Genomic DNA, 27,728 nt, shown 5'->3' with positions numbered 1-27,728 from the left:
CCACACTGGTGCGCGGGCCTGAGGCAGGCGCGGCGAGGAGGCGTGCGGAGGCCACAGTGGGCTGCGATCTCTCGTAGCGGTTCTTTGTTTGTCAGGAATTGCAAACTATGAACGGATTGAGTATTTTTACTTGACAGTCCGATTCTGAGATGGGAGGTTTGAACATTAGAGATGGTGTACACGAAATAAATAAAATATAGAACAATGTGGTGATTTTTTTTATTTGTATAAATAATTGAGGTTATACCCGAAAAATTACTGTGCTGTGGATGTTTACTTTGCCATATAGGTGGTTTGGATTGAATTGCTCTTATAAACAATTCAGTATTTACCGCTATTTTACAATAAACAATATGCAGCCGTGCACACACCGAGCGATAAGACCGAACTGGTTTGTTATACCCGCATCCCGCGTGCTAGGTCGCTCGCTGACTAGGCTCGTAGTGCGCCAAAACGCGCGGATAGGTTTGAAACCTCCGCACGCTAACTCGCTCGAACCCGTCGCGCTAGGCTTTCGCCTTTGTCACTTCAGTAAGGACGCAAAGGCATGTTTCGTATGTTAGATATTTCGCGCCCGTCGTCGCATCCGCGCTCGCACTATGGACGCACACCTAGAGAGTAACCGCCTGCCGAGCGTGGTGGGTGGTTGGGCAGTTCTTACGCATAAGAACATACTATACCTTGATTGTACCAGCATTATACACCTAGTGTGCTATATTAGTTACATTCTAATTATACAGTCGAGGTAGTGTTATAGTGTAAAGGGAACCGAGAGTGTCAACAAAAATAAACAAGCGTTTGTCCTGAAAATACCGTTATATAGCACTATATAGCTTACATAGAAGGAACGAAGAGCTATGTAGTAACATGGTAAGCCGGGTTCGCTGCGCCGTGTTTTCGTGTTTGTTAACACAATGACATGTTTTTTATACAACTGATAACAGAAAGACCGGTTCTTTGGGATGTTACATTGGTAGAACATAAAAATAAATACAAAAGCTGCATGCACTGTCGGAAACAGCAAACATTTTACGAATAGCAATAGAGCAAGTAAATTCATAATGGTTAAGTCTAGTGACCATGTTACTCATTTTTAAATGAAACAAAAACCGGTGCAGACTGTTTTGCTAACTTGTTTTAACAAGTTTTGTTAAAAAATTGGCGCAACGGACCCGGCTGTAGACGTACCGGGATGTTTCTCGAAGAGGTGCGGGCGAATTGCTTTAATACTATAATGCGAAACGTTGTCTGCACAGGGTGCGGGGTAGCCGCAACAGCATTTTAAACATATTCTAAAACAATTTGTCAGCATTTAAACCATTGTCAGATAATTCACCTTATACTTTCACGCATAGAAATATACTATTTTGAGTTTGCTGTTATTATTATTTTATATTATTAGAACTTAATTACTGACTTATTTTCAAATCTGTAAAGATTCTGGTCGCTCAAATATAGCACGTACAGCTGCAGTAGTGTAACAGGGTGTGACTGTACAAAGTAAAATTATTATTATGGAGAGTAAAACCTACTCATCAAATGTGATAGTAACGTTTTTCTCATTTAAATAAAAACAGACCTTGTCTACTTACAAATAAAGCAACAATTAGCATTGTATTTTCCTGTCGGCCACCTAGCGTTACTTTTGAAAATTATTTTATTTTGCAATAAGGCTAATGTACGTTAGTTTCCTAAACTTTATTAGATGGTGTTGAACCACACACACCCCATCTAAGTTCAAATTAAAAACAAATAATACTAGATTAAACGCTAAAAGTTACAATAGCATTCATCCCAACTATCTTTATCATTCAAATAATAATCTGTCACATTATAATAGGCCTTAGATGTTAATATATTTTTTACGATACTTTTAAATTTTTTAATTGGTTATATTTTAATATCATTTGGGAGTTTATTATAAAATACACAATGTCCACATTAAAAGATTTAGCAATTTTACGGAGCCTAGTAGATCGAATTGCGAGTTTGTCTGTTTCAAGTATTGACATTATGTACATCACTATTCTTTTTAAATTGGCTAACATAAAATCGTATGAGCGTACAGGAGGTTCTCGTATATGTACTGGCTTTTCTCTCAATTAATCCTTTGAGCACATTTTAAAGACTTGACCTGCCCTTTTCTGCAGCACAAATATGCAGTCAATATCTGCGGCCTTACCCCACAATATAATTCCGTAGGACATGACACTATGAAAGTAGCTGAAATACACAAGTGTAGTCGTTTCAACATTTGTTAGCTGCCCAATGTTTTTTATCGCAAATACTGACATAATTTTTTTGCTGGTGTATTATTTTAAATAACAAATATGCATCATCAGCAAACAGTATAATATAATGTTTATTTTGAATAAGATATGGTAAATCATTGAAATAAACTAGAACAAAAAAGGACCCAAGATTGAGCCCTGTGGTACACCCATTGATATGATAGAACCAGTTGATCTTTTTCCAAAAATGTCTTCTGTTTGAAGCCTACTACACAAATATGATTTTATTAACTATAGAGAAACATCTCTAACCCCATAATGGTAATTTTTATTAAGTAAAGTTTCATGATGGACGCAGTCGAATGCCTTGGATAAATCACAAAACACTCCTAACGCATCACATGAATCCTCCCAAGCATCCAAAATGTTTCTTATTAACTCGATACCAGGACCTGTGGTTGAAATACCTTTAGCATAACCATATTGATTATTATGCATGACGTTATCATTGTAAAAATGCTAAATAAGTTGCATTAACCGTACCGTAACCGTTGGTAGTACCGATATGGGTTTAAAATTGGTGAGGTAAGCTTTATCTCCTGACTTAAATTGTGATCTTAGTGTATTTCATTGAGTTAGGAAATACACCACAATCTACACAACTATTGATTATTAAAGTTAAGTCTGTGGCTGCATTTTCTATTACAGATTTCACAATATTAACCGAGATTCCCCATCTTTAGTTTTCTCACATTAAATATATATCAAGTTAAAAGGACTTGCTAATAGACTTATAGCCTAACAGTGTCAATGATCTGCCGGTGTCTATAAGCCGGGCACAAAGCAGGGTCAGACCATGAGACCATCGAGCTGTACCAAAACTGGGGTCCTGTTCCTGAGAGTAGCTAGAATGTCTAGGATGGTACCTGGGTCCGCGACGTGCGTGGCCCGCTGCAGCGCCGCGAGCGCAGCGGCGGCAGCCAGGGCGGCGGCAGACACGCACTGCAGCCTCAGCCCGAGCCATTGCGCCGCCGCTCCGCCGCACAACGCCGCCCGCTGCCAACGCTCAGTCGCTTCCTCGCCATGCTCGCACCAACTCTCCGTCACGCCCATCCCTCGCACGCAACTCACACCTGTTTTAACACATTTTTTGAAGTGAAAAACTCACTACGCGTACTGAGTTTTATTTTGTTGCTATGAATTAGTATCACGACTCTGAGTATTAAATATTAGATAATTTCACATTGGGATCATTATGTTCGTGGTCTAGCGGTATCGACGATACAGATATAGAATCGTGAAGCGATTTACTGTCCGTCGTGGGTTCGAATCCTGGCTTCATTTTCGTTTTTAGTTTTTTTTGTTTATTATTTTTTTGGATGGGAAGGAAATAACTCCGGAAATGAAAGAGGCTTTACTTAACTCCATAGGTGAGGGTAGTAAAATGATCACGAAACCTAGGGCATCTACGTCTAAGGAATTGCACAGAGTGTTATTAGAAGAGGATCAGATTTTGAAACATTCTTTAGAACACAAAAGGGTATGTTCTGCGTACGAGGACTTTGAAAGTCCAACTTTTCATGGCAAAAAGCCAAATTCAAAATTATTTAATTCCACTTCCTTCGCGGAGACCAGTGCGCAAGCTTGTACCTATAAGTCAATGGGATGTCCATTTTTATGGTGACAATAAATTTAGCGTGAATGCTTTTATTAAATAAGAATAATAAAAAAAACTGAATTCCGAAGGTTCATTGGAATCGCTAGTTGGTATCGGAGTTTCGTTGAAAATTTTTCACAAATAGCTGCTCCATTTCATGATTTGGCAAAAGGTAAGAAAAATAAAAAGTTTGTCTGGACAGATGAGACAGAAAAAACATTTCTTAAATTAAAAACATTTCTCACTATGACACCAATCATCTCCTGTCCAGACTTTAGTAAAACTTTCATAATACAATGTGATGCAAGCAGCAAAGGAATTGCCGCAGTACTCTGTCAAAAAATTAATAATGCTGAACAACCGATATCCTATTTAAGTAGGAAACTTAAGGACGCGTTCTCAAAACAGACAGATATCGAATCGCACCACTACACTGACACCGATGAAACACATACACGTACTTAAAGTTAATTGCGGGAATAAAATGAATTTGATACTTTAGCAAGTTTGAATTTTTTTCACAGATAACTTTCAAGTTTTTTTAATACCTATGTATTTATGATATTTGGTTGATGTATTCGTTTAGTAGTTAAATATTAGAACTTTAGATGGCAATTCTGTCGCATGACGTCGTGTGCAATAAACGCAGTTTTTTTTATATCCAAGGCCGCCGCGACAAATTATGATTTCAACATTATGGATACCGTATCCGAGGTTCTCGAGGGTGCAGAGAATGAATTTGAGATCATTTTTGAAATCCAAGATGGCCGCCGCGCAAAATTATGACTTCAACAATATATATACCGAATCCGAGGTGCTCGAGGGTTCAGACACCGAATTTGGGATCATTTTCGAAAACCAAGATGGCCGCCGCGCAAAATTATGATATCAATATTATGGATATCGTATTCGAGGTTCTCGAGCGTGCAGAAAACGAATTTGGGATACATTTCTAAATCCAAGATGGCCGCCGCGCAAAATTATGATTTCAACAATATGGATATCGTATCCAAGGTTCTCGAGAGCGCAGAGAACGAATTTGGGATCATTTTTTAAATCCAAATTGGCTGCCGAGCAAAATTATGATTTTAACAATATGGATATCTAACCTCGAATAAGGTTCTCGAGGGTGCAGAGATCGAATTTGGGACCATTTTTGAAGTGAAACTTCTTTTCCCGCATGAGGGTAAAAATTTTACAGATAGAACGGAATCAAGTATCACGAAAATGAAGAACGTTTTTATCCAAGAAGAGGGGAGGGAGATTGAGTCTGATTGGGATAGAGTTAGATAGGGCGAATGTAGCATGAAGCAGATGGTAGCGCTATGAAGTAAAACAACTTCACTACTAGCGTTGTATCATGCAGGTTTAGCGCGCGGCCGCCTTTTACCTTGGTTCTACTATATCAAGTATTGGAGTATATGGGACCGGCCGTAAAATCGATGCATTAGAGATGTGGGGCTGAAGACGCCTCCTAAAGATCCCGTGGACGGCATTTCGCACCAATCCCCAAAGAGCTTCGTGTTAAAGACAGACTATCATCAATTGTGCAACTACGAATACTGAAGTTCTTTGGTCACGTCTCTAGACATGAGAACTCGATGGAGAGACTGGTAGTTCAGAGCCAGGTGGAAGGCAAGAGAGCACGCGGTCGATCGCCAACCCGCTGGATAGACGCCATCACAAAGGCTACTGTGAGTCCACCATAGTCCAGTGTACTCGCAACGCCTCTAACCGTCAGAAATGGAAGCACATCGCCAGGAGATCTACCCTCTAAAAGGATATTGACCCATCGAACACCCCACCATGTGACTCGTCAGCGCAACCACGACCACTCTGACAAGAGTGTCCGACTAAGAAGAAGAAGAATAAGTTTGGAGAACAGATTAGGATAATTACTAATATAAACGAGATTTAAAAATTAGTATTCACAAAGAAGTTTCACTTCTGACATGTGTACTTGGTACGCACGCCATTTTTTGTGTTACCTGATGATGTTGGACGTAGTAAGGACACCTCCCCTAAAAGTGGAGACTTACCTTGTAGGGTATCGTTGGATAGGTCTTTGAAAGTTAGATTCAGGTTTGATACATGACATTTATTTTGGTCTTTTGAAAATAATGCGGGATTAAGGAAGTTATACGTGACATTTATGAAATAGCTTATACCTTATGATTACAATATCTATTGAAATAACTCTTCTTGACATAATATGGTGGTAATAGTTGTTCTTGTGGTTAAAAAGGGCATGATATTTTTTTTTGCATGTAGGGTATCATTAGATAGGTCTTTCAAAATCAAATTTGGATATTTTTAATTAGATTGATAACGGAATGTTTTTTGTGAATATTGTGGGTGAAAATCGAAACGTTAATATTTCTATTTTATGTGTTGTCTGATGCTTTGTACGTGCCCTTGCGGTAGCGTAGGTTAGTAAAATTATACAATTAATAAATGATTCTTTATTGGATATAATTAACTTTCATTTTTCTCTCAGCTTATTTAGGGAATTTAATTTTGACCCGATATTCGTTATTGTTGACCCCAAAAACCATGAAAATGACACCCATGATGAGAAGTTGGTGAATTTCATAGGCGCCATCTTGGATTTCGATTTTAACCCAATATTCGTTATTGTTGACCCCGAAAACCAAGAAAATGACACGCATGAAGAGAAGTTGGTAAAATTCATAGGCGCCATCTTGGATTTCGATTTTGACCCGATATTCGTTATTGTTGGCCCCGAAATCCATGAAAATGACACCCATAAAGAAAAGTTGCCAATTTTATAAGCGCCATCTTGGATTTCGATTTAATATAGACCTTATATTTAGAGATGAACTTATAAATCACTAATTCTTCAAAAACAGAATCATAATTTTTAGAAAATCTGACTGCGTACAAAATATGTAAAGTATCAAATACAGTATTGTAGAGCTTATAAAAAATATTCATGTTCGTACAGCGATCTTTCCGAGCACGAGCTGCTGCTTACACAGCGTCTACCCATGACGACGGCCGAGCGCGGACTGACGTTGTTTCGATAGATGTTTCTGTGCAATGCGTACGGAGTCACAAAATAAAATAACCCTTACCCTTTGTGTGGTATACACATTAAAGTTCATGCTTATCAGAAAAATATATGAATTTTAAACGATTCATTTTTATTTTTTTCTGAGATTATTTATAACATACTCATTAATTTATTTCCCGTGTTTTTGAAAATATTATATCTGCTTTCCTTACGTATTTTTATTTATATCAAAATTTCAAAGCAAACATTTCCTGCTAATTGGAGATAAAGAAGTGATCTATTGTGGCAATTTTCATATTTGTTAGATTTAGTTTCATTTCATCACAAACTCTACCGAAAAATATCGTATTTTTGTCGGATTCGCAAACGCGTCCTTAATAGCCGTGAACAATTGTACTCGACATCCGAACGGGAACTTTTAAGTATAGTTTATGCAATTGAGAAATTTAGACCCTACATAGATGGTACTCACTTCACAGTTATTACTGATCATAACGCACTTAAAATGCTATACAATTTGAACAATCCGCATGGTAGATTAGGGCGGTGGGCTATGAAGTTACAACAATTTAGCTTTGATATATTTCATAGACCAGGCAGAAGTAATGTAGTGCCAGAATCTAGGTGTGTTTTTGCAATTATCTACAATGATTGGGGCAATATTAGATAAACATAAGGATGAGTGGTATAAAAGTAAGGTGGCTAAATTTGGAAGTGAACAGAATAATTGTAACGACTTGCAGGTTAGAGAGGATCTTTTATACAAGAAAATTTGTTTAAAAGCAATATCCAAACGAAGCGAATGACTGGAAACTAGTCATTCCACAGTCTTTGAGATGTGATATTTTAAAACACTGTCATGATGATGTTACAACAGGCAGCATTTCGGAGAGCGCAAGACATTATTCAAGATACAAGCACATTTCTTTTGGCCAAATTTGCTGAGTGACATTAGGCAATATATATGGAAATGTGAAACTTGTGCAAAAGTGAAAGTATCACAGAAATTACCTCATCATACGGGTCAAGAGAGAAATTTAATGGACCTTGGCAAGTCATATCAACAGACCCCATGGGCCCCTTTCCAAAAAGCAAGAATATCAACACATTGCTTTTAGTTATAACCTATATTTAGTAAATTCACATTAATGTTTCCCTTGTGAACAGGAAAAGCAGACAAACATTGTAAAATTTTAGAGACAGTTCTTGCTTTTTGGCAAAGTTTCAGCTATAATATGTGACAATGGAAAGCAATTTGTATCACAAGTATTCAAAGATCTCGCACCTAAATATGACACTCAGATTTGGTATACTCCTAATTATCATCCTGAAAGCAATCCTACAGAACGTGTAAGCAGAGTTGTTGCACAATGATAGCGTCTTACATTAATTCAAGAAATCATAATGAATGGGATAAACATTTACAAGTATTTGCACACGCTATACGGACATCAATTCATGAAACTACTGAGTACACACCCTCTTTTTTTGTTCTTTGGCCGAGAAACATCCTTTACTGTAAAACTGACCGGTGAATCTGTTGGCACACAACATACAGTGCAGAACCAACCGATACGTATGAACATTGAAGAATATTTACATAGCTTGAAATCGCGATCTAAATTACACAGAGAGGTTGAAAAGGATAAAGCTCGCACATGACAAAAGTCTCTGGTTTTATAGCGAAAGACTTCGTAAAGCGAATTTTAAAGAGTAGCGATATAGTATGGAGACGATCGAAATTCCAGTCTAAATCGGGAAACGAATTTATGGCCAAGCTTGCACCGAAATTTGAAAAAGCTATAATTTTTAAAAAATTGTTGGATAATGTATTTCAGGTAAATAATGTTTATGGCAAACCGATTGGCGTTTGGCATGCAAAAGATTTAAGGACTGTGGACTGATGCATAGAAGAAATAATATATATATTTAAGATTAAATATATATTTTTTTCTTTTGTAGGTTGGGGGAATGTTATGAATTAGTATCACGACTCTTTGTGTATTAAATATTAGATAATTTCACAATGTGGGTCATTACGTTCGTGGTCATATCAATGTCACGGTCGGTCATTGACATTAGCGATCAGTTGTGCAATGAAATAACACATACCTTTGTAAGCGACAATGTGATCTATATTCTATGTGGTTATGGTTATAGTTTTCATTTGGTAATACAGAAGTTTGTGCCCTCAAAAATATTTGTTAAAACATAAGGAAAGGGATAAGATGCACAGAATTTATATCCAATTAGGATAAAAGTTAGGCATTTGCATTTGTATGTGAAAATAATATTACCATTTTGTATTGTCCTAGCCTATGGAAATGCCCTTTTGATCAGTACATAAGTACCCTGAGAGGTAGAGCAGCCGAGAGCTTGGGTTTTAGTAGAACTCCCTCCAACGTGGATAAAATTCTCCTGGCGTCCAAAGTAGTCTTAGTCCTTAGCTTTAGTTTAGTTTAGATAGAATAAGGTGCAATTAGGCTACAATTTGTTTAGTTCAAGAAATATAAGTTCTCATTTACCAAAGGTGTTTCATTTACATAACAAAACCCGTAACATTGTGACAATTTAATGAGACTTAGCTGTCACCTAAACTACCCGTCCAGTAAAACCGGCTTCCGTCTTCGAACAAGACTCGCTCGATGCTCAAAAACAATTTCATTACATATTGCTCCTTGCGACTTTTGAATGCTATATCGCATGCAGACACTACGGGTAAAGTTTTGGTACTACTAAGTGGTTTATTTATATCATGAAGTAAGATAACTAAAGACTTACGTAATACGCGTACGGTTCACCTGATATTAAGTGCCCGCCCACATTCTGCAACACCAGAGCAATCACAGGAGCGTTTCCGGTTTTTTAGAAAGGTGTACGCGCTTTTTTAAAGGTACTCATGTCGTATCTTAGTATTTGGCCCTTATTATATCTAATGCTGTAATAATTGTTTGTTCAATATAAAGATAATATACTTTACTTGTGGTTTAATTGATTTATGTTTGTCACCTTATTATATTAACTGTAATATCCATAGCGCCTTAAGCATATACTAATTGCTAATGAACATAACCTATTACAGATAAAGGTATCCTACCTTTAGAATGCAAGGAGACGGCAGAACTAATTTTATTAGACCACATCGAAAGTCATAATAAATCATCGCTCTAGAATTTTCTCGAGTCAATTCCATTTTCTCAACGACTAAACAAGTTTGAAAAGACCTTGTGACAAGACCGAGAATCTTTTTTAAATAAATAAATGGTATTCGATTTTTTAAACCAAGGAGTTTTCAATTAAAAAGATTTTAATATGACAGGAACAGTGGAAATATTCCATTCCCGATACTTTTAGTGCAGCCCTCGTAGTACAATGGGTACAAGACAACGATATATTTAATACAATATACTTACTTAAACATACACAATTATTATTATTATTATTAAATACAGAGACAAGAGGATCTTCATGTACAGATCTTATAATAAGTAATGTAAAAGAAGTAAAAGGAAGTGTTGAACATTTACACCTGTCAGACCATAATACTGCACAACTTGTGCGTTTTCCTGTAAAAAGAAAACCATAAATTCTGAGGCATTATTATTATCATAGAAGGCTTAGAAATAGTAGTAAAGTCAAGCCAAAGCTCCGTTTTGAATATTACAGGCATAGAAGCTCAAAAAATAAGAAAAAATATTTAGCCTACTCTTAACTATTGAGGAAATGCATATGCAAGGCTCGACGTAATTGTGCAGGTAATCTTCTCAAATCAAGTAAAAATGTAGCTAGAACATCTTGGTCTATTATAAAAGATGAAAGCACATATGCACCTCCTGTAATTGATGTTTCAGTCTTGAAAACCTCAAATGTTGAGACTTCTGATCCATATATAATGGTAACCGAATTTAATAACTATTGTTGTAATTTACCAATCAAAGCTAACTCAAAAAGTTCCCCAGCTGATGCTGCTAGGGCTGTAGACTGAAGAGTATACCCTCTATTACACAACAGTTATTTATTGAAACACGAATGTGGGTTTATCACACGAGGTGAAGCCGAGTGTGACAATAGTATCACATGAGTGTTTTAATACCTAATTATCAAAAGTTGCATACAAGACTTTATCTACACCCACAATATGAATCCTCTAAAAGATTCTGAAACAGTTAGCTTACTGCTAACATTAAAACAGCCAGTCTTAGTAGTAACCTAATATCATCCATTAGGTACTGATTATGTACAAATAAACTAAGTTTTAATTATTAATTAAAGAATTATTTACTTTAGCAGTAATTTACATTTTGTATAGTGCTATTATTAAAATATCTGGCGGTTTGCTGTCAAAACTTGAATCACTTTGTAAACAAAACAATAAAAATATCGATAAAAATGGCGAATAGCCTCCTTTTTTTTATGGCGCGCGAAGTTCTGGTAGTGTAGAACGCGCGTAAACGTAAATGTTCTTTTTTTAATTTCATACAGATACCACGCATCGAGCAAAAATAATGTGGCTGTCTGTTAAAACTCTTTGCGCATGAAGGGATAAAAAAATAACAAAGGAGTGTTGTTATGAAATTCAGTACAACATTACAACACTCTTTTGGATGATGTAATGGTTATTAGGACATTGGGTGTTTTAATGTTGGCAATAAGCTGTTTCCGAATCTTTAATAGAGGATTTAACACTCTCACTGCCATGGGATCCGCTGGCGGGCCCCAAGTTTGTGAGTGCAAGGGGCCGGTCTTATTTTAGAGAAACATCAACCAGCAGGCCGTGGGGGTCGCCGCAGAGTTTACATCAACAAAACCGCCGCGTACATCAATCGGTAGATAGTGGTCATTGGAACACACCAACTGGCTCTCGTCAAAAACAATTCCCTTTGGCTTTTACATCTGGTGTAAAAAATATTCCCGACACGTGTAAGACCGAGCTGGATTACTATAGTTTGTGTGTGGATAAAGAAATAATTAACCTGATGGTAACCATGACTAACTGTTACGCAAATAAAACGATGTTAGTTACAGTTTTGAGACGATCAAGTAGACTAGTTGATTATGATAATAATGAAATGAAGAAATTCCTTGGTCTCCTGATATGGATGGGTATAAAAAACTGCCAAAGATATCTGATTACTGGAGTCAAAAAATTTTATACAAAAATCCCGTAGCTAGTTCAGTAATGAGCAGAAATCGCTTTGAATTGCTGCTGCGGTGCAGTGCTGGCACTTTGAGGAAACATACGCTGTAATATTTTATTTTATTTTGAGTAACGGCCTACCGTAGCAGAATCGTTGGGACCCGCAGGCGGACTCCATGGCTTGCTAAATTGTAACCATGCTATATATTGCTGGCAGTGAGAGTGTTAAAGCATGGGTTACTTAACACAAACTTATTGTTTCATTTTATTAGTACATGATTACTTTATAAATATTATATAAAATTGTTTTATTTCGTTTGATGACGCTTCTGCCGTGTGGTCGTAATCACACACAGATTTGTTGTAGGTATTATGAATAATTTGAAACTATACCATCTTAGATTAGTACTAGTTGTAGTAAAAGAAACCTTTGTCTAAACGCTTTTGCTCGTCAAGTATGTCTTAAAGGAAAAGAGAAATAAACGACGGCTATTGTGGTGGCTGGATGATCTTGTTACCGGGAGGTCTGCTTGATGTGTTTTTTTTTATTATTATTATTTCCTTTAAAATTAAAGTTATTATATATTTTATTTTATGAAATGCTCACATAATGCCTCTATTTATTTACTGTATGTGTGGATTGATGCATCTACTATACTCAATAACTCTTGTGTTTATAAGTATTAATTTACTTTTTTTTCTTTTTTTGACTTACTCATGTAAGCCTTTCAGTTTTTGACTTTTGAGTATTTTTGTTGCGTCACTTTGCATATATTGTAATTGAAATGATTTGTAAAACAACTAAAATGTAAATCTTGACTTAAAAGAGCGGCAATGAGTTTCTTGCTACTTCTTCTCATTAGCTCAACACTTTACGTAGTAGCGGTAAATTCAATAAGAAACAATATTTATATATTTTTTTTTGACATTCATAAGTGTCATTTTTGTGACCTACATGAATAAAGTGTTTTTGAATTTGAATTTATAGTTTGAGCAGATAGAACTCGATACAGTAAACAAGAATTACGAAATGATCCATACCTTCTAGTGTGTCATTGAAATGAACATAGATGGGAGATAGCGCTACGCTCTGAAGCCTCTTCAACTGACGAGATGTTACGCGGTACCGGCGTTGTAACCTGGAAACATAACGTACTACAGCTGTTGTCTAACGACCCTTTGAACAAGTACGTAGGTACCATACTATCAATTAAAAGGTAATTCGTTTGTATATTGTTTGATAAAAATCAATTTCATAATTTTTGCATATGCATAGCAATATTTTAAAAAAATATTTAGATATAATTTGAGCAGTAACAGTTCACATAACTCTAAGCCGGAAGCGGAATATAAAAAATAATTATAAGAGCGATTGGTTCGTCATGCTCACAGAATGGAATTACTTGCGGCGGCATCGTGTGCCGGGTCATCTCTTTCCCTCAAATATGTACGAAGGGAACGATGGACCGGCTGGTCCATGCGTCAACTCGTGAACGGGTGCTGCTTGTGATGCCAGGTCTACCTGTTATAGTTAATAAATCATTGTATTTGTAGGATGCAATTGCTAATTGTGACAGTAATCACCACCACCATGTTCACGAAGCATCGTTACACAAATAATGAATTCAAGCTCGAATGGTTAATGCATCTAATATACGATTATTTATATTTATAGAGTTTATTATTTATTACTTTTCATGAAATAATTTATATTATTTAAACACGACCATAAAAAAAAAACACCCCAAAGATGAAAACAGACACTGAAAGGGCCCGGCTCACAGTCCCCGACGGCCCCGCTCGTGGTGGCCACGGTACCAGCCACATAAGCGAAGCACCCAGAGGGTGCTAAGAATCGGAAACGCTGCCACCGACGAAGACCATTGGCCCTGGCAACATATAATTTCAAGACACTGCGGACCGAAGAGAAGTTGGAGGAACTGGAGGATGTTTTGAGCAGACTACCATGGGATGTCATGGGGTTATCTGAGATCCGAAGACAGGGTGAGGACTTGATAATCCTAAATTCCGGACACCTGCTCTTCTTTCGGGAGAGCGACCAACTGTCCCATGGTGGTGTCGGGTTCCTCGTTCACAAGTCTCTCGTCAACAACAACTGAGGAGGGTAGCGTACCTAATACTCAGAATCACTCATCGGTATTCGCTGAAGGTCATTCAGGTTTACGCTCCGACTTCGACACACTCAGACGAAGAGGTGGAGGCCATGTGTGAGGTCATCTCAACAGCCAATCACACTCCTAAGACCCACTCCAACGTTGTCATGGGAGACTTTAACGCAAAGCTGGGCAAACGTAGCGGCGATGAGTTGAGAGTGGGGAAATTTGGTTATGGAAAAGGGAACGCCCGAGGCCACATGCTCGCTGACTTCATGGAGAAGGAGGATCTCTATATGATAAACTCCTTCTTCATGAAGCCGGAACAACGCAAATGGACTTGGATCAGCCCCGACGATGCCACCAAAAATGGGATTAACTTCATCATGTCGAACAAAAGACATATATTCAATGATGTTTCTGTGATAAACTCAGTGAAAACTGGGAGTGATCACCGCATAGTAAGAGGCACATTGAATATCAATCCAAAACTGGAGCGGCCCCGACTGGTGAAGTCTACTCTCCGGCCAACACCCATCCAGATCCAAAACCCAGAAAACTAACGAATTCAAATTTTCAAATTCAAATATTTTTATTCAAAATAGGATGTGACAAAACTTATTGAAAGTCAAAAACTACCACCCATTCCAAAATGAATGCCTCAGACCTGAGAAGAATGGGCGCAACAAACTCAGCGGGCTTTTTTTTTCATCGAATAAATATGTTTACAAAGTAATATTGTACAATTAAACTTATTATTTAATAGCCTGAGGGTGGTCACTCCATTCTCAATCTGTGGTATCATTAAGAAAGTCATTTATGTTATAGTAACCTTTACCACACAAACGTTTTTTAACAATTCTTTTGAATAACGTTATACTTTTGTTTTGAACATTTTCTGGGATCTTGTTGTAAAAGCATATACATCGCCCCACAAAAGACTTACTAACTCGACTTAGCCGAGTAGTAGGCATCATAAGTTTATGTCTGTTCCTGGTGTTAACATTATGGTTATGACAGTTTCTGGCAAATTCACTTATGTGCCTATGAACATACATTACATTATCAAGAATATATTGAGAAGCAACAGTCAAGATGAAGATGCCTCGGCGACTGCGTTGACGTGGACGAGTTTAATTACAGGTTCGTGGCAGCTGTTCAAACGGCAGGGTCTAAGTTCTTTAAGGCCAGCCGTTCAAAAATAATCGGAAAAATCTCAGACTCTACCCTCAAATTGATGGATGTAAGACGCCAAATAGCCCTTCAGTCACCGGACGATGCATCCCAGTATAGGCAGCTAAATAGACAAATCTCCAAGTCATTGTCTCGCGATATACGCCGCCATAACACAGATTTTGTGGAGGCGGCCATAGAGCGTTACAAAAGCTCCAAAGTATTTATTCAATTATTTCAAAAGTATCCAAATTATCTCCAAAGTATTCCACGGGATTTGTCTATTGGGCAGAGCCAACTGACGAGGCTAAAGACCGGTGACGGCAGGGTAACGACCCGGGCTTAGACGAAACGTCATCTAAGCCCGAACTTTTGAGGGAGGTCGAGAAGCTCTACGGACAGTTATACACGACTGCACGGGCACCTGTTACAAACAAGGCTGAAGACCCAAGAGCTAAACTAACCCTACACTATACCGAAGATATCCCAGACGTCAGCCTGTACGAGATTAGTATGGCCCTAAAACAGCTTAAAAACAACAAGGCGCCGGCTGATGATGGAATTACAGCCTGAGAGCTGGTGGTACTCCTGTGCTGAAGATCCTCCAGAAGCTATTCAATTCCGCCATCCTCACGGGCGAAACGCCGCAAGCATGGCACAGAGGTATAGTGGCGCCATTCTTCAAAAAGGGCGATAAAACGCTTTTGAAGAACTATTTCTTTTTATATGTATACTATACTATATGTATACTAAAGCCTTTTCTTTAGTATATGTATACTGCGGCAGGTAATACAGAATACGGAGGAGTATAACCAGCCACTATGCTGGGCGGTGCTTCAGTCTCTTCAGAGGTACCACATTGATTATCGATATATTTAAGCGTTTAAGTGTTTGTATGGTAACGCCACCTTGTCAGTCCGTCTCCAGGATCAGTTCTGCTGGAGTCGGATTGCCTCTCCGACTCCAGCGGGGAGTCACACAAAGCGATGTTATATCGCCGAAGCGTACATTGCTGCATTGGAAGATGTCTTTAAGCTTCTGGACTGGAATGGGCTGGGCATCAATATCAACGGCGAATAAATCACTCACCTTCGATTCGCAGACGATATCGTAATCATGGCAGAGACCATGGACGACTTAAGCCATATGTTCGATGGTCTCAATACAGCTTCCCAAGGAGTAGGTCTCAAAATGAACATGGAAAAGACAAAGATCATGTCAAATGCCCATGACGCACCTACTCTAGTAACAGTTGGGAACTGTACTCTAAAAATTGTTGACGAGTCCGTCTACGTTGGACAAAAAATCCAGCTAGGCAGGTCCAATTTCGGGAAAGAGGTCATTCGTCGAATCCAACTCGATGGGCAGCATTCGAGAAGCTCCGTAAAATCTTCTCGTCCAAAATACCACAGTGACTGAAGACGAAAATTTTTAACCACAGTGATGACATACGGAACACAGACGTGGTCGCTAACTATGGGCCTAAGTATGAGTAAATTCACTTTTGCTCAGCGGGCAATGGAGAGGGCTATTCTCGGAGTTTCCCTGCGAGACTGAATCAGAAATAAAGAGATCCTGTATTTCAAAAGGCATCTTCAATACGTAAGTGACGATCAAGTATAGCCAAAAAGATCAATCTGTTGTTATCCCTGTCTTCATAATGGTGCATTAAATAGACATTACTTGATAATTGACTACATATTGAGATATCATATGGAATACGGAGCGTAGTGACGGCCGGCTTAAATACCTCCAAACAATGGTTATTCTTATATTAAGGGTGTTTTTTTAACTTATGGGTATTTTTTTTATTTTACCTGTAGTAAATGATGGCCATAGGTATGAGTCCAACAAATAACCGGGGAAGTCCATACAAAGTCACCGCCACCGCACCTAAACAAAATGATATATACATATATAAATTAGTAGCAGTAAAGCTGACTGTATACGCAGTGTTGGTCCAGGTCAGTACTGTACTCGCCTCTATTTTTTCGTTTCAATTGAAGATATCTCAGACAACTCTGTAAATATTACGGATGAAGATAACCATTGCCTTCATCATTATCAACAGCATACTACGCGCAAACCAGACGGACGTTATGTTGTACGGTTACCATTAAAACCAGAGATTACCGAAAAATTGGGTGAGTCTAAAACCAAAGCCGTAGCCCAATTTCGGCAATTAGAACGCAGATTTTGTAAAAATAAAATTATCGAACAGAACTACAAACAATTTATCCATGAATATATTAATTTAAACCATATGAAGAAATGTAATAGTAATCCGATACTTCAGTGCTATTTACCTCACCATTGTGTAATCAGAACGGATTCCACGACGACTGCCACGCGAGTTGTTTTTAATGCCTCAGCGAAAACTTCGACTGGACTTTCGTTGAATGACCTTATGTACTCTGGACCAAATTTACAAGAGGATTTGTTTACTCTCATATTAAAGTGGAGGCAGTACCAAATAGCCTTCACAGCCGATATAGAGAAGATGTTCAGATTTATAGATGTCCATGATGATGACCAGCCGCTCCAGAAGATCGTGTGGAGGGACTCTGAAAAGCAACCATTAGAAGAATACCAACTTACCACTGTCACATACGGCACCAAGGCCGCACCATTCCTAGCCATGATGACATTGAAACGTCTGGCTAAGGATGAAGGTCACCGTTACCCAGAAGCAGCAGAAGTTCTGGCTACCAGGCTCTACATGGATGACCTCCTCCATGGACATCATGACCTCCAGTCTGCAAGGAGGCTGATTTCCGACCTCATAAATCTCCTTAAGTTAGGTGGATTCAATCTAAGGAAGTGGTCGTCAAATCAACCAGATGTACTACCAGATAACCAGTTACCATGCGAAGACCAAGCATATGTTTTTAAATACCAGGAATCAACCAAGGCATTAGGACTTAAGTGGCATCCCGACGAAGATTATTTCACTTTTCAATTGAATTCCGAACCAGTCAGTAAACTCACCAAAAGAAGTTTACTCTCGAATATATCGAAGATATTTGATCCGCTTGGATGGCTTTCACCAGTTACCACCAAGTTGAAACTACTCTTCCAGGAAGTATGGCTCTTAAATCTTCTGTGGGACGACGAATTACCAGCTGACATCAACACAAAATGGAAAACCATAGAGGCTGACATCACGAAAATTAGCCATATTACCATACCAAGGTGGTTGCAGTCTTCTAAGAACGACACCATTGAATTACATGGGTTTTGTGATTCATCACAAAATGCCTACGCTTGTGTTGTATACTGCAGAGTCAACAATATTACCAGCAACCAGTCTTCTGTAGTATTAGTAGCTTCGAAGTCTCGTCTCGTACCTGTAAAGAAAAATGTATCGTTACCTAGATTAGAGTTATGTGCAGCGGTTCTACTTACCAAGGTCATGAAGATCACCTGTAAATGCCTATCAGATTACAACATCAAAATCTACGGTTGGTCTGATTCGACAGCTGTGTTAGGCTGGCTCAACGGCGACCCATGTAAATGGAAACCATTCGTCGCGAATAGGGTGAAGCAGGTCATTGACATTATACCATCGAGTAGCTGGCATTATGTGTCAACAAAGGACAACCCAGCTGACTGCGCAAGTAGAGGCATTACCACAGAACAGCTGATTAACCATTCCATGTGGTGGATAGGTCCCCACTGGCTAAGATCGTTTGAAGAGTCCAAATTAACCAATAAATTATATACAACCTGCGAAGAGCTTAAAAAACCATTATTAAATATAAATGTAAACACAATTAAATATCAAAACAAGGTTATAGATAGTATAATTAGCAGATACAGCGATTTTACGCGAGCTTCAAGAGTGCTTGCGTGGGTGTTACGTTTTACACCTAAGTCATTTAATACTAATAAAACAAACTACTTAACTATATTAGAAATAAGAAAAGCTAAAAACTTAATTATAAGGCATATACAACAAGTAGAATTTTTAGAAGATATACAATATATTAAAAACCATAACCAACCTAACCCTAAGAGTAAATTATTAAAATTGAAACCATTTATTGATAACCAGGGGCTCTTGAGGGTTGGGGGGCGATTGACCAACGCCAAAATAGAAGATAGTATGAAACATCCGTGTATTTTACCACATAACCATTTGCTTACTGACATGATTATTGACCACGCGCATAAGATGACCTTTCATGGGGGTATAAGATGACGACCACATCTGTCTGTTCACTGCCTTCTTCATGGTGTTGTATTTCTTCTCCATCTCAGCGAATGCTGTCTCATACTCTTCGTTGTCGAGCAGCCCTTCGCTGTCGATGTCCCAGTGAAGAGAATCGATGACCGACCATCTTGATTGGATAGTTCGTAAAATATCTTCGAACTCCCAGCGGTCGGAGCAGCTTTCAAGGTCGACAGCCTCTATGGTACGGGATAGCGCCTTGAAGTTGCTCTTCTGCTTTCGCAGCATTTCTTCGACCCTACTGGAGTTGCCCTGGTTCGATAGCTTTGGTGCAGGGAAGCTAAAAGAGGGACCCTCCTGAGCGGGAGAGAAAATATCGCGCCTATCTGAGCCCTGCGATAATGGTGTAGCAGGTCTCAGTAATGGTTTGCTGGGATCGCTGGTTACGTAATTAGAAATCATATTCCTAACTTCCTGGTAAAAATCTTTCGTCCGCTGGTAATGGTTTTCCGCGAAGTAGCGATGGTTAGGGTCTTCAAACTCAGCACAAAGCCTAGTATGGTTGGTCTGGAATTCACTCCAGTACGAGTCTAAAGCGTTGAGACGTTTTTCAATATAGGCGGGTGTCTTTCGTTCTGGCCCGTCCTTCTTGAAATTAACACACTGCGTGTTAATCGCGGACATAATCTGGTTTTGGGTGGTTAATAGAGCCTCCATGGTTACGGGTCAAAAGAGAGTGGTAAAGAGTGGTGAGTGATAAAAAGGAAAGATCTTACTTGAAGACTGGTACGTGGTGACCTGGTGTGTCCTCAGCAGTCTCCCCGTTGGTAGTCGCTGGTAGTATCGCCGATCTGGTGAACTGGTTACACTCCACACACAAGCACTTTGGTCAACACTAATTTGGTTCACTACACACGCGACGAATTTTGGTTAAAATGGTTAACTAATGGTACTGGTTAATAGAACGATGGATCACAATGTTTTTGTGTCCTCGAAATGGTTAAAAAAATTCTGGTCACTGGTTAACAAAAGGCCGAAGGACCACAATGTCCTTGGAATGGTTAAAAAAAAAAAAATTTGTCACTGGTTAACAAAAGGCCGAAGGACCACAATGTCCTTGGAATGGTTAAAAAAAAAAAATTTGTCACTGGTTAACAAAAGGCCGAAGGACCACAATGTACGGTGGTTTGGTTCCGTACAGAGTAAAACACAAGTTAGGCTCAAATGGTATATTGAAACCTTAACTTATGCTATATGGTAAAATGGTAAAATGTTGGTATGGTAATGAGCACGCGAATCGATCGGCGGCTTGTCGCGAACTGGTTACAATATTACTTAGGAAATAACGCGAGGCGACGTAAACGCTGATACGCGAAACGTGATGTACAGTCGACATGCTGTTGACCGTACAGTTGTTGTCTTATGTTATAGTGATGAAAGACCCATAAACTTAGTAATATACGAACCCTGTGTGAAAGTGAGATGACTATCCTTACATAAAAACCTAGGTGTGAGAATAATATAACTATATAACTATAATAAAAACCTAGGTATAGATGAAGATCATTAAATCGTTTTGAAACAATTTAGTGTCCATTAGTCTCCTGTCAAATTGGACCGCGTTTTAATTTTAGTTTTTGTCGTTATTGTTCCGTGGTTTAACGGACATTTATTACAAATTATAATTGTGTCGTGTTCTATATTTAAGAATCATTTCACGGATAAATACTGATTCTTGAATACTTCTTTAGTGATGTTTATTTTCGTAGGACATATGAATTAAAATACTAAATATTACATTTATACTAAATTTTAAATTTAGTCTCGCTGTAATGAGGAGAGTGTTTGTTTATTACGCTAGTATACTAAGTAAAGCCCACCTTTCTATTGATGGACCGGCCGCTTTCTCTTCCTTTACCTTCCTGCTTTATCTCATCAGTTATCGGTTCTCAGTTCTTCAGCTATGTCGTAACTACTGATATGTCAAACTTGCTCGAATTTTGTGAAAAATTATGTCTTTTTTATCTGTAATAGGGCGGGCGAACTTTTGGCGGTGCATATACGTCATCAAAATTCCCGGGTGGCAAACGCTATATCCAACTTTGTGCTACTCTGAGTCACCAGCCAATGCTGCATTTTTTTTGTAATAATATGAAAAATTTTAAAGATTTATGCATTAGATTCACTCATTTTAGCAGAAAGTAAAACAAATAAAGAAAAATAGCTGGAAACAACATTTTTACACATTCGTTTCTTTTTCGACAAGTAACTTTTTTAACGTCATCAAAACCTTTAACATAAATCGAAATGATTCAGCCAAAGAGATTTCATTAAGACTTTTTTAAATACTATATGCGAAAATACTTTTTCCTTGACCTATTAATATAAAAGATCTTGGTTCTAGCCTTTATAAGGCGTGTATTGGTTATGATGTCATTGTAATGGGGTGGAATATTGCTAAGTATTCATTGGATCATCGACTTTAAAGTAAAACTTACCAATCAATGAAAATATCTGCGCCAACAGAATGTTGAGAATAAAAGGAAGTGAGTCGTCTACGGTGTATGTATCTGATGAGAATCTATTGACGATCCGCCCCGTCGGAGTTATGTCGAAAAACTTTACTTTTGCCTGTAAAATAGTTTTAATATAATGTACCTTCAATACGTCCAGTTTACATCTGCAATATTTTAATAAGATCAGCTATGATGAGGAATGTATATGAGTATATATTATATGAGATAGCCTAACCAGTGTCACCAGGAGACTATAATTAATATAACCATTCAGGGTTATTGGTAATTCTAGATTAGATAGAGGTGACCGACTATTTTCAATCATTTTAACCCCCATATGCAAAAGTGAACTATTATTAAGTTATTAAGTTATCATGTTTTTTAGCTTTTTCAATATAAGTCAAAAATGCAGCACCAAAATTTCTTTAAAAACCCTTTTTTTGTATCTCATAATTTCTTCTGATTGTACTGTGTTTCAAGGAGGATACGACATCTCACAAAACACGTACACCTTTCTTAAAGCCGGCAACGCTCCTGTGATTCCATTGGTGTTGCAAGTCGTTGCAATCAGGCACGTACGCTCGTTTGTCCTCCTCATCCATAAAAACTTAATATTAAAACGGCTACTTACTTTCACAATAACTTTCAACAGTATCTTGTGTATTTTGGCTGCGGCCTTCACGCCTCCGTACGCAAACAGAAACGCTCGCATTATTGTAAACAATATATTGAGAGCCGCCAACGCGAAATACATTTCCAAATAATAATTATTAGTGTACGCTCCAGGCAGAGTTAAAGTTCTATTGTCTATGGTCAATTCCTTTGTACTCGGAGCTAAGTTGTTGTGGCCATCCAAGTTATGTATGACAGCTAAAGAGACATTGACCAATGCGTGGACGATGTTATCCATAGCATTATAGCCGTGGTCCAACAGACTCGTCGTCTCGTGCACGTCGTCAAAGGCCAGGTCTGTCGCATTGGTCGCGCGGCTCTTCACCCAGAACGTGAGCCAGAGGAATGTGAAGTTCTGTGACAGCTGCATCAGTATTAGGGACATGACAATAGATACAGTCAGGAATGATCCCACCGAACGTAGATACATTCCGATGACCCACCAGCCGACTGCGCCGATGGACATCGCTTCCTGCAACATACAATGCATATTGTTAGAATCGGTTATTAGGTTATTATATTGTTATTGGCAGCGTTATTAACTTCAATCGTCACGCGTCCTGCTCGTGAACCGGCGGTTCTCGGAGTAACAGCTCAATTGTGTCATGTGGGAGGCTCCTTTGCACAGGATGCCGGCAAGATTATGGCTACAACAACGGCGCCTCTTTCTGCCGTGATGCAGTTATGTGTAAGGATTACTGTTTAGGTCTGATGGGCGCCGTAGCTAGTGAAATTACTGGGCAAATGAGACTTCCCATTTTATGTCTCAAGGTAACGAGCGCAGTTGTAGTGCCGCTCAGATTTTTGGGGTTTTCAATAATCTTAAGCGGCGCTGCATTGTAATGGGTAGGGCGTATCAATTACCATCAGCTGAAAGTCCTGCTCGTCTGCTCGTCCTGAAAAAATGTATGTGTAGATTCATGCATCTACTGTATTCATATAAGTCTTCTTATTTGAATGGAAATCTTCTATAGACTCGCTGACAACTATTTCCTGAGTACTGTATTAAAAGATGCCTCAATGTGTAATCCATGATCAAGGATATTCTGTCACTGTTATCCATGGAGGTTTTCGTATCAGAACACTATCTGGGATAAGAACATTAATAAAACGGCCTCGTAATGGACTAGGGATTGCGGCACCAATCTGCTAATGTCAATAGTATATAAATGTTCCCCTTGGCTGCAATGAATGTATATGTATGTCAGTTTTATATGACATATGGGACCACAGACACCGCGGGATGCCGTTTTAATGTATAAAGCTAAGCGCGCACTACGAAATTTATTCGTTGGTATTTTTAAAGTGCGATATGAAATCGCAAAAGTCAATAATTCCTATGCGCATTACGATTGTGTGTGGCCTGCGATATATTGGATGCCCAAAGACAAGTCACAAGATGAAATAAGAATATTCACAAGTCGACTGACGGCGACTTCATTCGCCATGCGCGGAGCTCGGCACTGCTTTATAGGGTAGAAAAAATGTAAGATTTCGCATCTACAATTTTAAATCATCAACGATTTGCGCGGATTGCGCGGATTTTATAATGTTTCTGTTTATCACAGACTAACGATATTTTTCGCAACGATTCTTTATCGTAGTGGGCGCTTAGTCTTAGTATATTAAGAAATAGCTCTTGACCAGATTCTGAGATATTCAGCAACGGATTTTAGGTGCAAATTCCGCTCAAAGCATACTGACTTCGATTTGATGTTGATGTTTATGAATGTCGTTATGTTGATACAGTATTCTCTATTCTCCCAATGCGTCTCAAACACATGTATGTGCTTCATAATGTAAGTGCTGCAACTCCAAACATATGTAACATTCCACTAATGTCCTGGTCACTTACGTCATTGTTTACGCTGTCTCTGCTGACGTTGTCATCTTCCGTCTCACTTTTATGAGCCTCGACAGTTTCCATCGGCTCTTCGCCAATGGATTCGGTTTCACTTTGTAAGAATTCGTCGATCTCGTTCAATACTGACTCGGGTGGCCCTGAAGTAAATCAAATCAATATCACATTATTCATTTAAGTCAAAGAGATGAAGAATGTCAAAAGTTATGAAGTTAAAAATAAATGCAAATAATTTAAAAAATCACAAGAGTAATTGAGTACAGTAACAGTCCAGACACAATACTATTAGCAATAATTTAAGGTGCAGAAGATGCAGCTATCATAGTTAACATGCGTATTAATCGTTTAAAAACATACAAGAAACCCAATTGGGTTTTCATTCTCGTCATAAGATGAAAACTTGCCGAAACACAATAATGCTCACACATTACTGCTTCACGACAGAAATAGGCGCCGTTGTAGTACCCATACTCTAGTCGGCATCCCGTGCAAAGGAGCCTCCCACGGGTGAACTAGTGAACTTACTGGTCTGCTATCTCAGGTGACCAAGGCAATCGCGGTGCCGCTTAACATTTTGGACTGTTCAAAAATCAGATAATCTTGCTCGTTGCCGACTCTCATCATGAAAAAAACAATACATACCAATAGCGTGAATAACGCCCTCTTGCAGAAGTACAACACGGTGCGCACGCGCGAGGTGTCTGGGCGAGTGGGTCACCAGGATCCTGGCCGTGTGGCGCAGCAGGCCCAGGATACAGCGCTGCATGATGTGCTGGGCAACCCCAGAGTCCAGACCCGACAGGATATCGTCCAACAAGTACACTGTTCACGACACAATGTTCATATTCACTTTGACAGTTCAAAGAAACGACAAATAAAGGGCATTTTATTGAAGGTGCCATCAAGACTATTATTTTTTTTTCTCTACTTTTCATTAAATGAGTTATAACTAAATAGTTTACAAGAGACAATGAAACACGATTAAAATAATAAAGTATCATTAAAAAATTAAGATATCAATTTTACCGTTTTACCACAAAAAAATTAAGTAAAAAAGGTTAGCTTAGCGAAAGCTTGACTGTAAATGATGTATATATACCTATGTCAGCCATGTTAGATACCTTTTTTATCCTGATAGACGGCGCGGGCCAGAGCTATTCGCGCGCGCTGTCCGCCGCTAAGAGTGCAGCCACCTTCTCCAACGTACGCGTTGTACCCCAACACTTTTAGCTCATCTGTCAAGGATAGGCTACGTTAGTGGTTTACAATAAACCGCTCAGGACAGTACACATATTGTGACCAAAAAGAAAGAGCCTCCTGGGGGTTACCAAGTGTGTTAGCCCGGTGTACATGCGGGCTCTCACATTTCAGGATGCGTGAGCGATGTTTTGATACCTATAGCATGCAAGTCCTGATTCCTGCCGTCAAATTCCTCCTTCGCGCGACAACCAACAAATTAGGATATCATCTCCACTTTGATGTCTGGAATCTCCTTTACAGTGTGGCTTTCTAGGAATTTTAAACTACGGAATGAGCTTCCTTGTGCGGTGTTTCCAGAATGATACGCGTATGTGCACCTTTTTAACCGGTACAACGGCCGGCGAAAATACGGACAGGAAAATGTGGACGGCGGTGATCACTTAACACCAGGTAATCCGTACGCTTGTTTGTCCTCCTTCCATAAAAATATCTGTTCAGTAAGCAGTGCTCGTTTACTGTGGATACAATAGTCAGATGATCACTGCATTTTGGATGAATCAGCATCCTTGCTTGTTGTTGTGCCATAGTACGCGACCTCAGGCAAGCCCTCTTACCTGAGAGAAGGGTTACCGTTGTATTAAGTGCTGTATACATTGCTGGATCTATGTCTAACTGATCTGATAAAAAGTATTTTATTTTGAAAAGGGCACATCTTGCATTTTTTGTAAATTTATAAGTATGTATAAGTACTATATACGTATACCCTTAATTTCTAAAATGTTTAATTACAGATTATTTCATAATATAAAATAGAAAGTAATATTTAATGTGAAATTTTAATGTAATTAATTAATATTTGCTGATTGACGCAAAATTAAGTTTAAAACTTAATTTTATACGTTTTACCATTTATTATGCGTAACGACTCGTATTTTCATTGTTATGGTTACATAAAAGGTTGGGTAAACAATAACGCCGAGAAAAACTCACCAGTTAATGCACAAGCATCAACAACAGCTCGGAACTTAGTCTCGTCGTAGGGCTTCCCGAACAGAATATTGTCTCGCACCGTGCCCCTCACCAGCCACGGTTGTTGCGACGCGTAACCGAAACCTAATACACACAATGATTATTGCAAATCTCTCGCTAACATTGGATTGTTCGGTTATTGTCTACCCCCCACGTAATACGAGCCCTTTACCATACAATCGTGTCTAATTCGTCTCATACTAACTATAATCCATGTTTCCGACGGGTTAACAATATACTGCAGTAGTCCATTATCAAGCTCAAAATATTAATCAATTTATGCGCTTCTTTGTCAGTTTTCAACTGTAATACAATATCAGTACCCGAAAATTCTTAAGCACGAGGGATCCAGTGCTCTGTGAAAGGCTCTAGATCACTTGGCGTTGTGGGGACGTCTCTTCACTGTGTGTCTACTACCGCATCTATCACGGGGAGTGTTCCGAAGAGCTGTTTCACCTGATCCCTACGACACGACACCCCACAAATTAGGATATCATCCCCACCATCTGGATGTGTGGCCATCCTCTGCAGTGTTGTTTTCAACTTTTTTTCACGTACAACCAAAGTATGGAATTAACTTCAATGTGCTGTATTACCAGTAACGCTCCTGTGAATACTCTGGTATTACAGGAGAATGTGGGCTGCGGTGATCACTTAACACCAGGTTAACCGTACTCTCGTTTGTCCCCATCCAAAAAAACAACCCAATTTGTGATTTTTATTTATTTACTAGCTGACCCGACAGACGTGCTGTACATATTAAATAAATACTGTTTTTTATGAATTTGTCAATAATACATCAAAACATCAAAGTAAAAACAATTTTTTTGGTTTTATTTAATTCCGAGCATTTTCATATTTATTCACCTTTTAAATCTTCCCTGGACTTCCACAAATAATTCAATACCAAAATTAGCCAAATCGGTTAAGCCG

The 27,728-nt window shown here is 38.6% G+C and overlaps 1 protein-coding gene across 1 annotated transcript in view; it reads right to left on the bottom strand.

The window, feature by feature from the left end:
* The window catches only part of LOC126971543 (ATP-binding cassette sub-family C member 10), a 57,597-nt gene that overhangs the window by 20,798 nt on the left and 9,071 nt on the right, over positions 1 to 27,728 (bottom strand). Inside the window, exons 10-18 of the mRNA XM_050817829.1 lie at positions 26,757 to 26,879; positions 25,688 to 25,801; positions 25,209 to 25,388; positions 24,561 to 24,706; positions 22,665 to 23,177; positions 22,016 to 22,148; positions 17,164 to 17,239; positions 13,101 to 13,198; positions 3,158 to 3,364 (exon numbers count right to left, since the gene is read on the bottom strand). Coding sequence (XP_050673786.1) covers positions 3,158 to 3,364; positions 13,101 to 13,198; positions 17,164 to 17,239; positions 22,016 to 22,148; positions 22,665 to 23,177; positions 24,561 to 24,706; positions 25,209 to 25,388; positions 25,688 to 25,801; positions 26,757 to 26,879 — 1,590 coding nt within the window. The remainder of the gene's footprint in view (positions 1 to 3,157; positions 3,365 to 13,100; positions 13,199 to 17,163; positions 17,240 to 22,015; positions 22,149 to 22,664; positions 23,178 to 24,560; positions 24,707 to 25,208; positions 25,389 to 25,687; positions 25,802 to 26,756; positions 26,880 to 27,728) is intronic.

The sequence above is a fragment of the Leptidea sinapis genome, chromosome 24 (assembly GCF_905404315.1).
Source record: "Leptidea sinapis chromosome 24, ilLepSina1.1, whole genome shotgun sequence".
Classification (NCBI taxonomy): Eukaryota; Metazoa; Arthropoda; class Insecta; order Lepidoptera; family Pieridae; genus Leptidea; species Leptidea sinapis.
The sequence above is the reverse complement of the archived record's forward strand: the minus strand, read 5'-3'. Positions and strand labels throughout refer to the sequence as shown.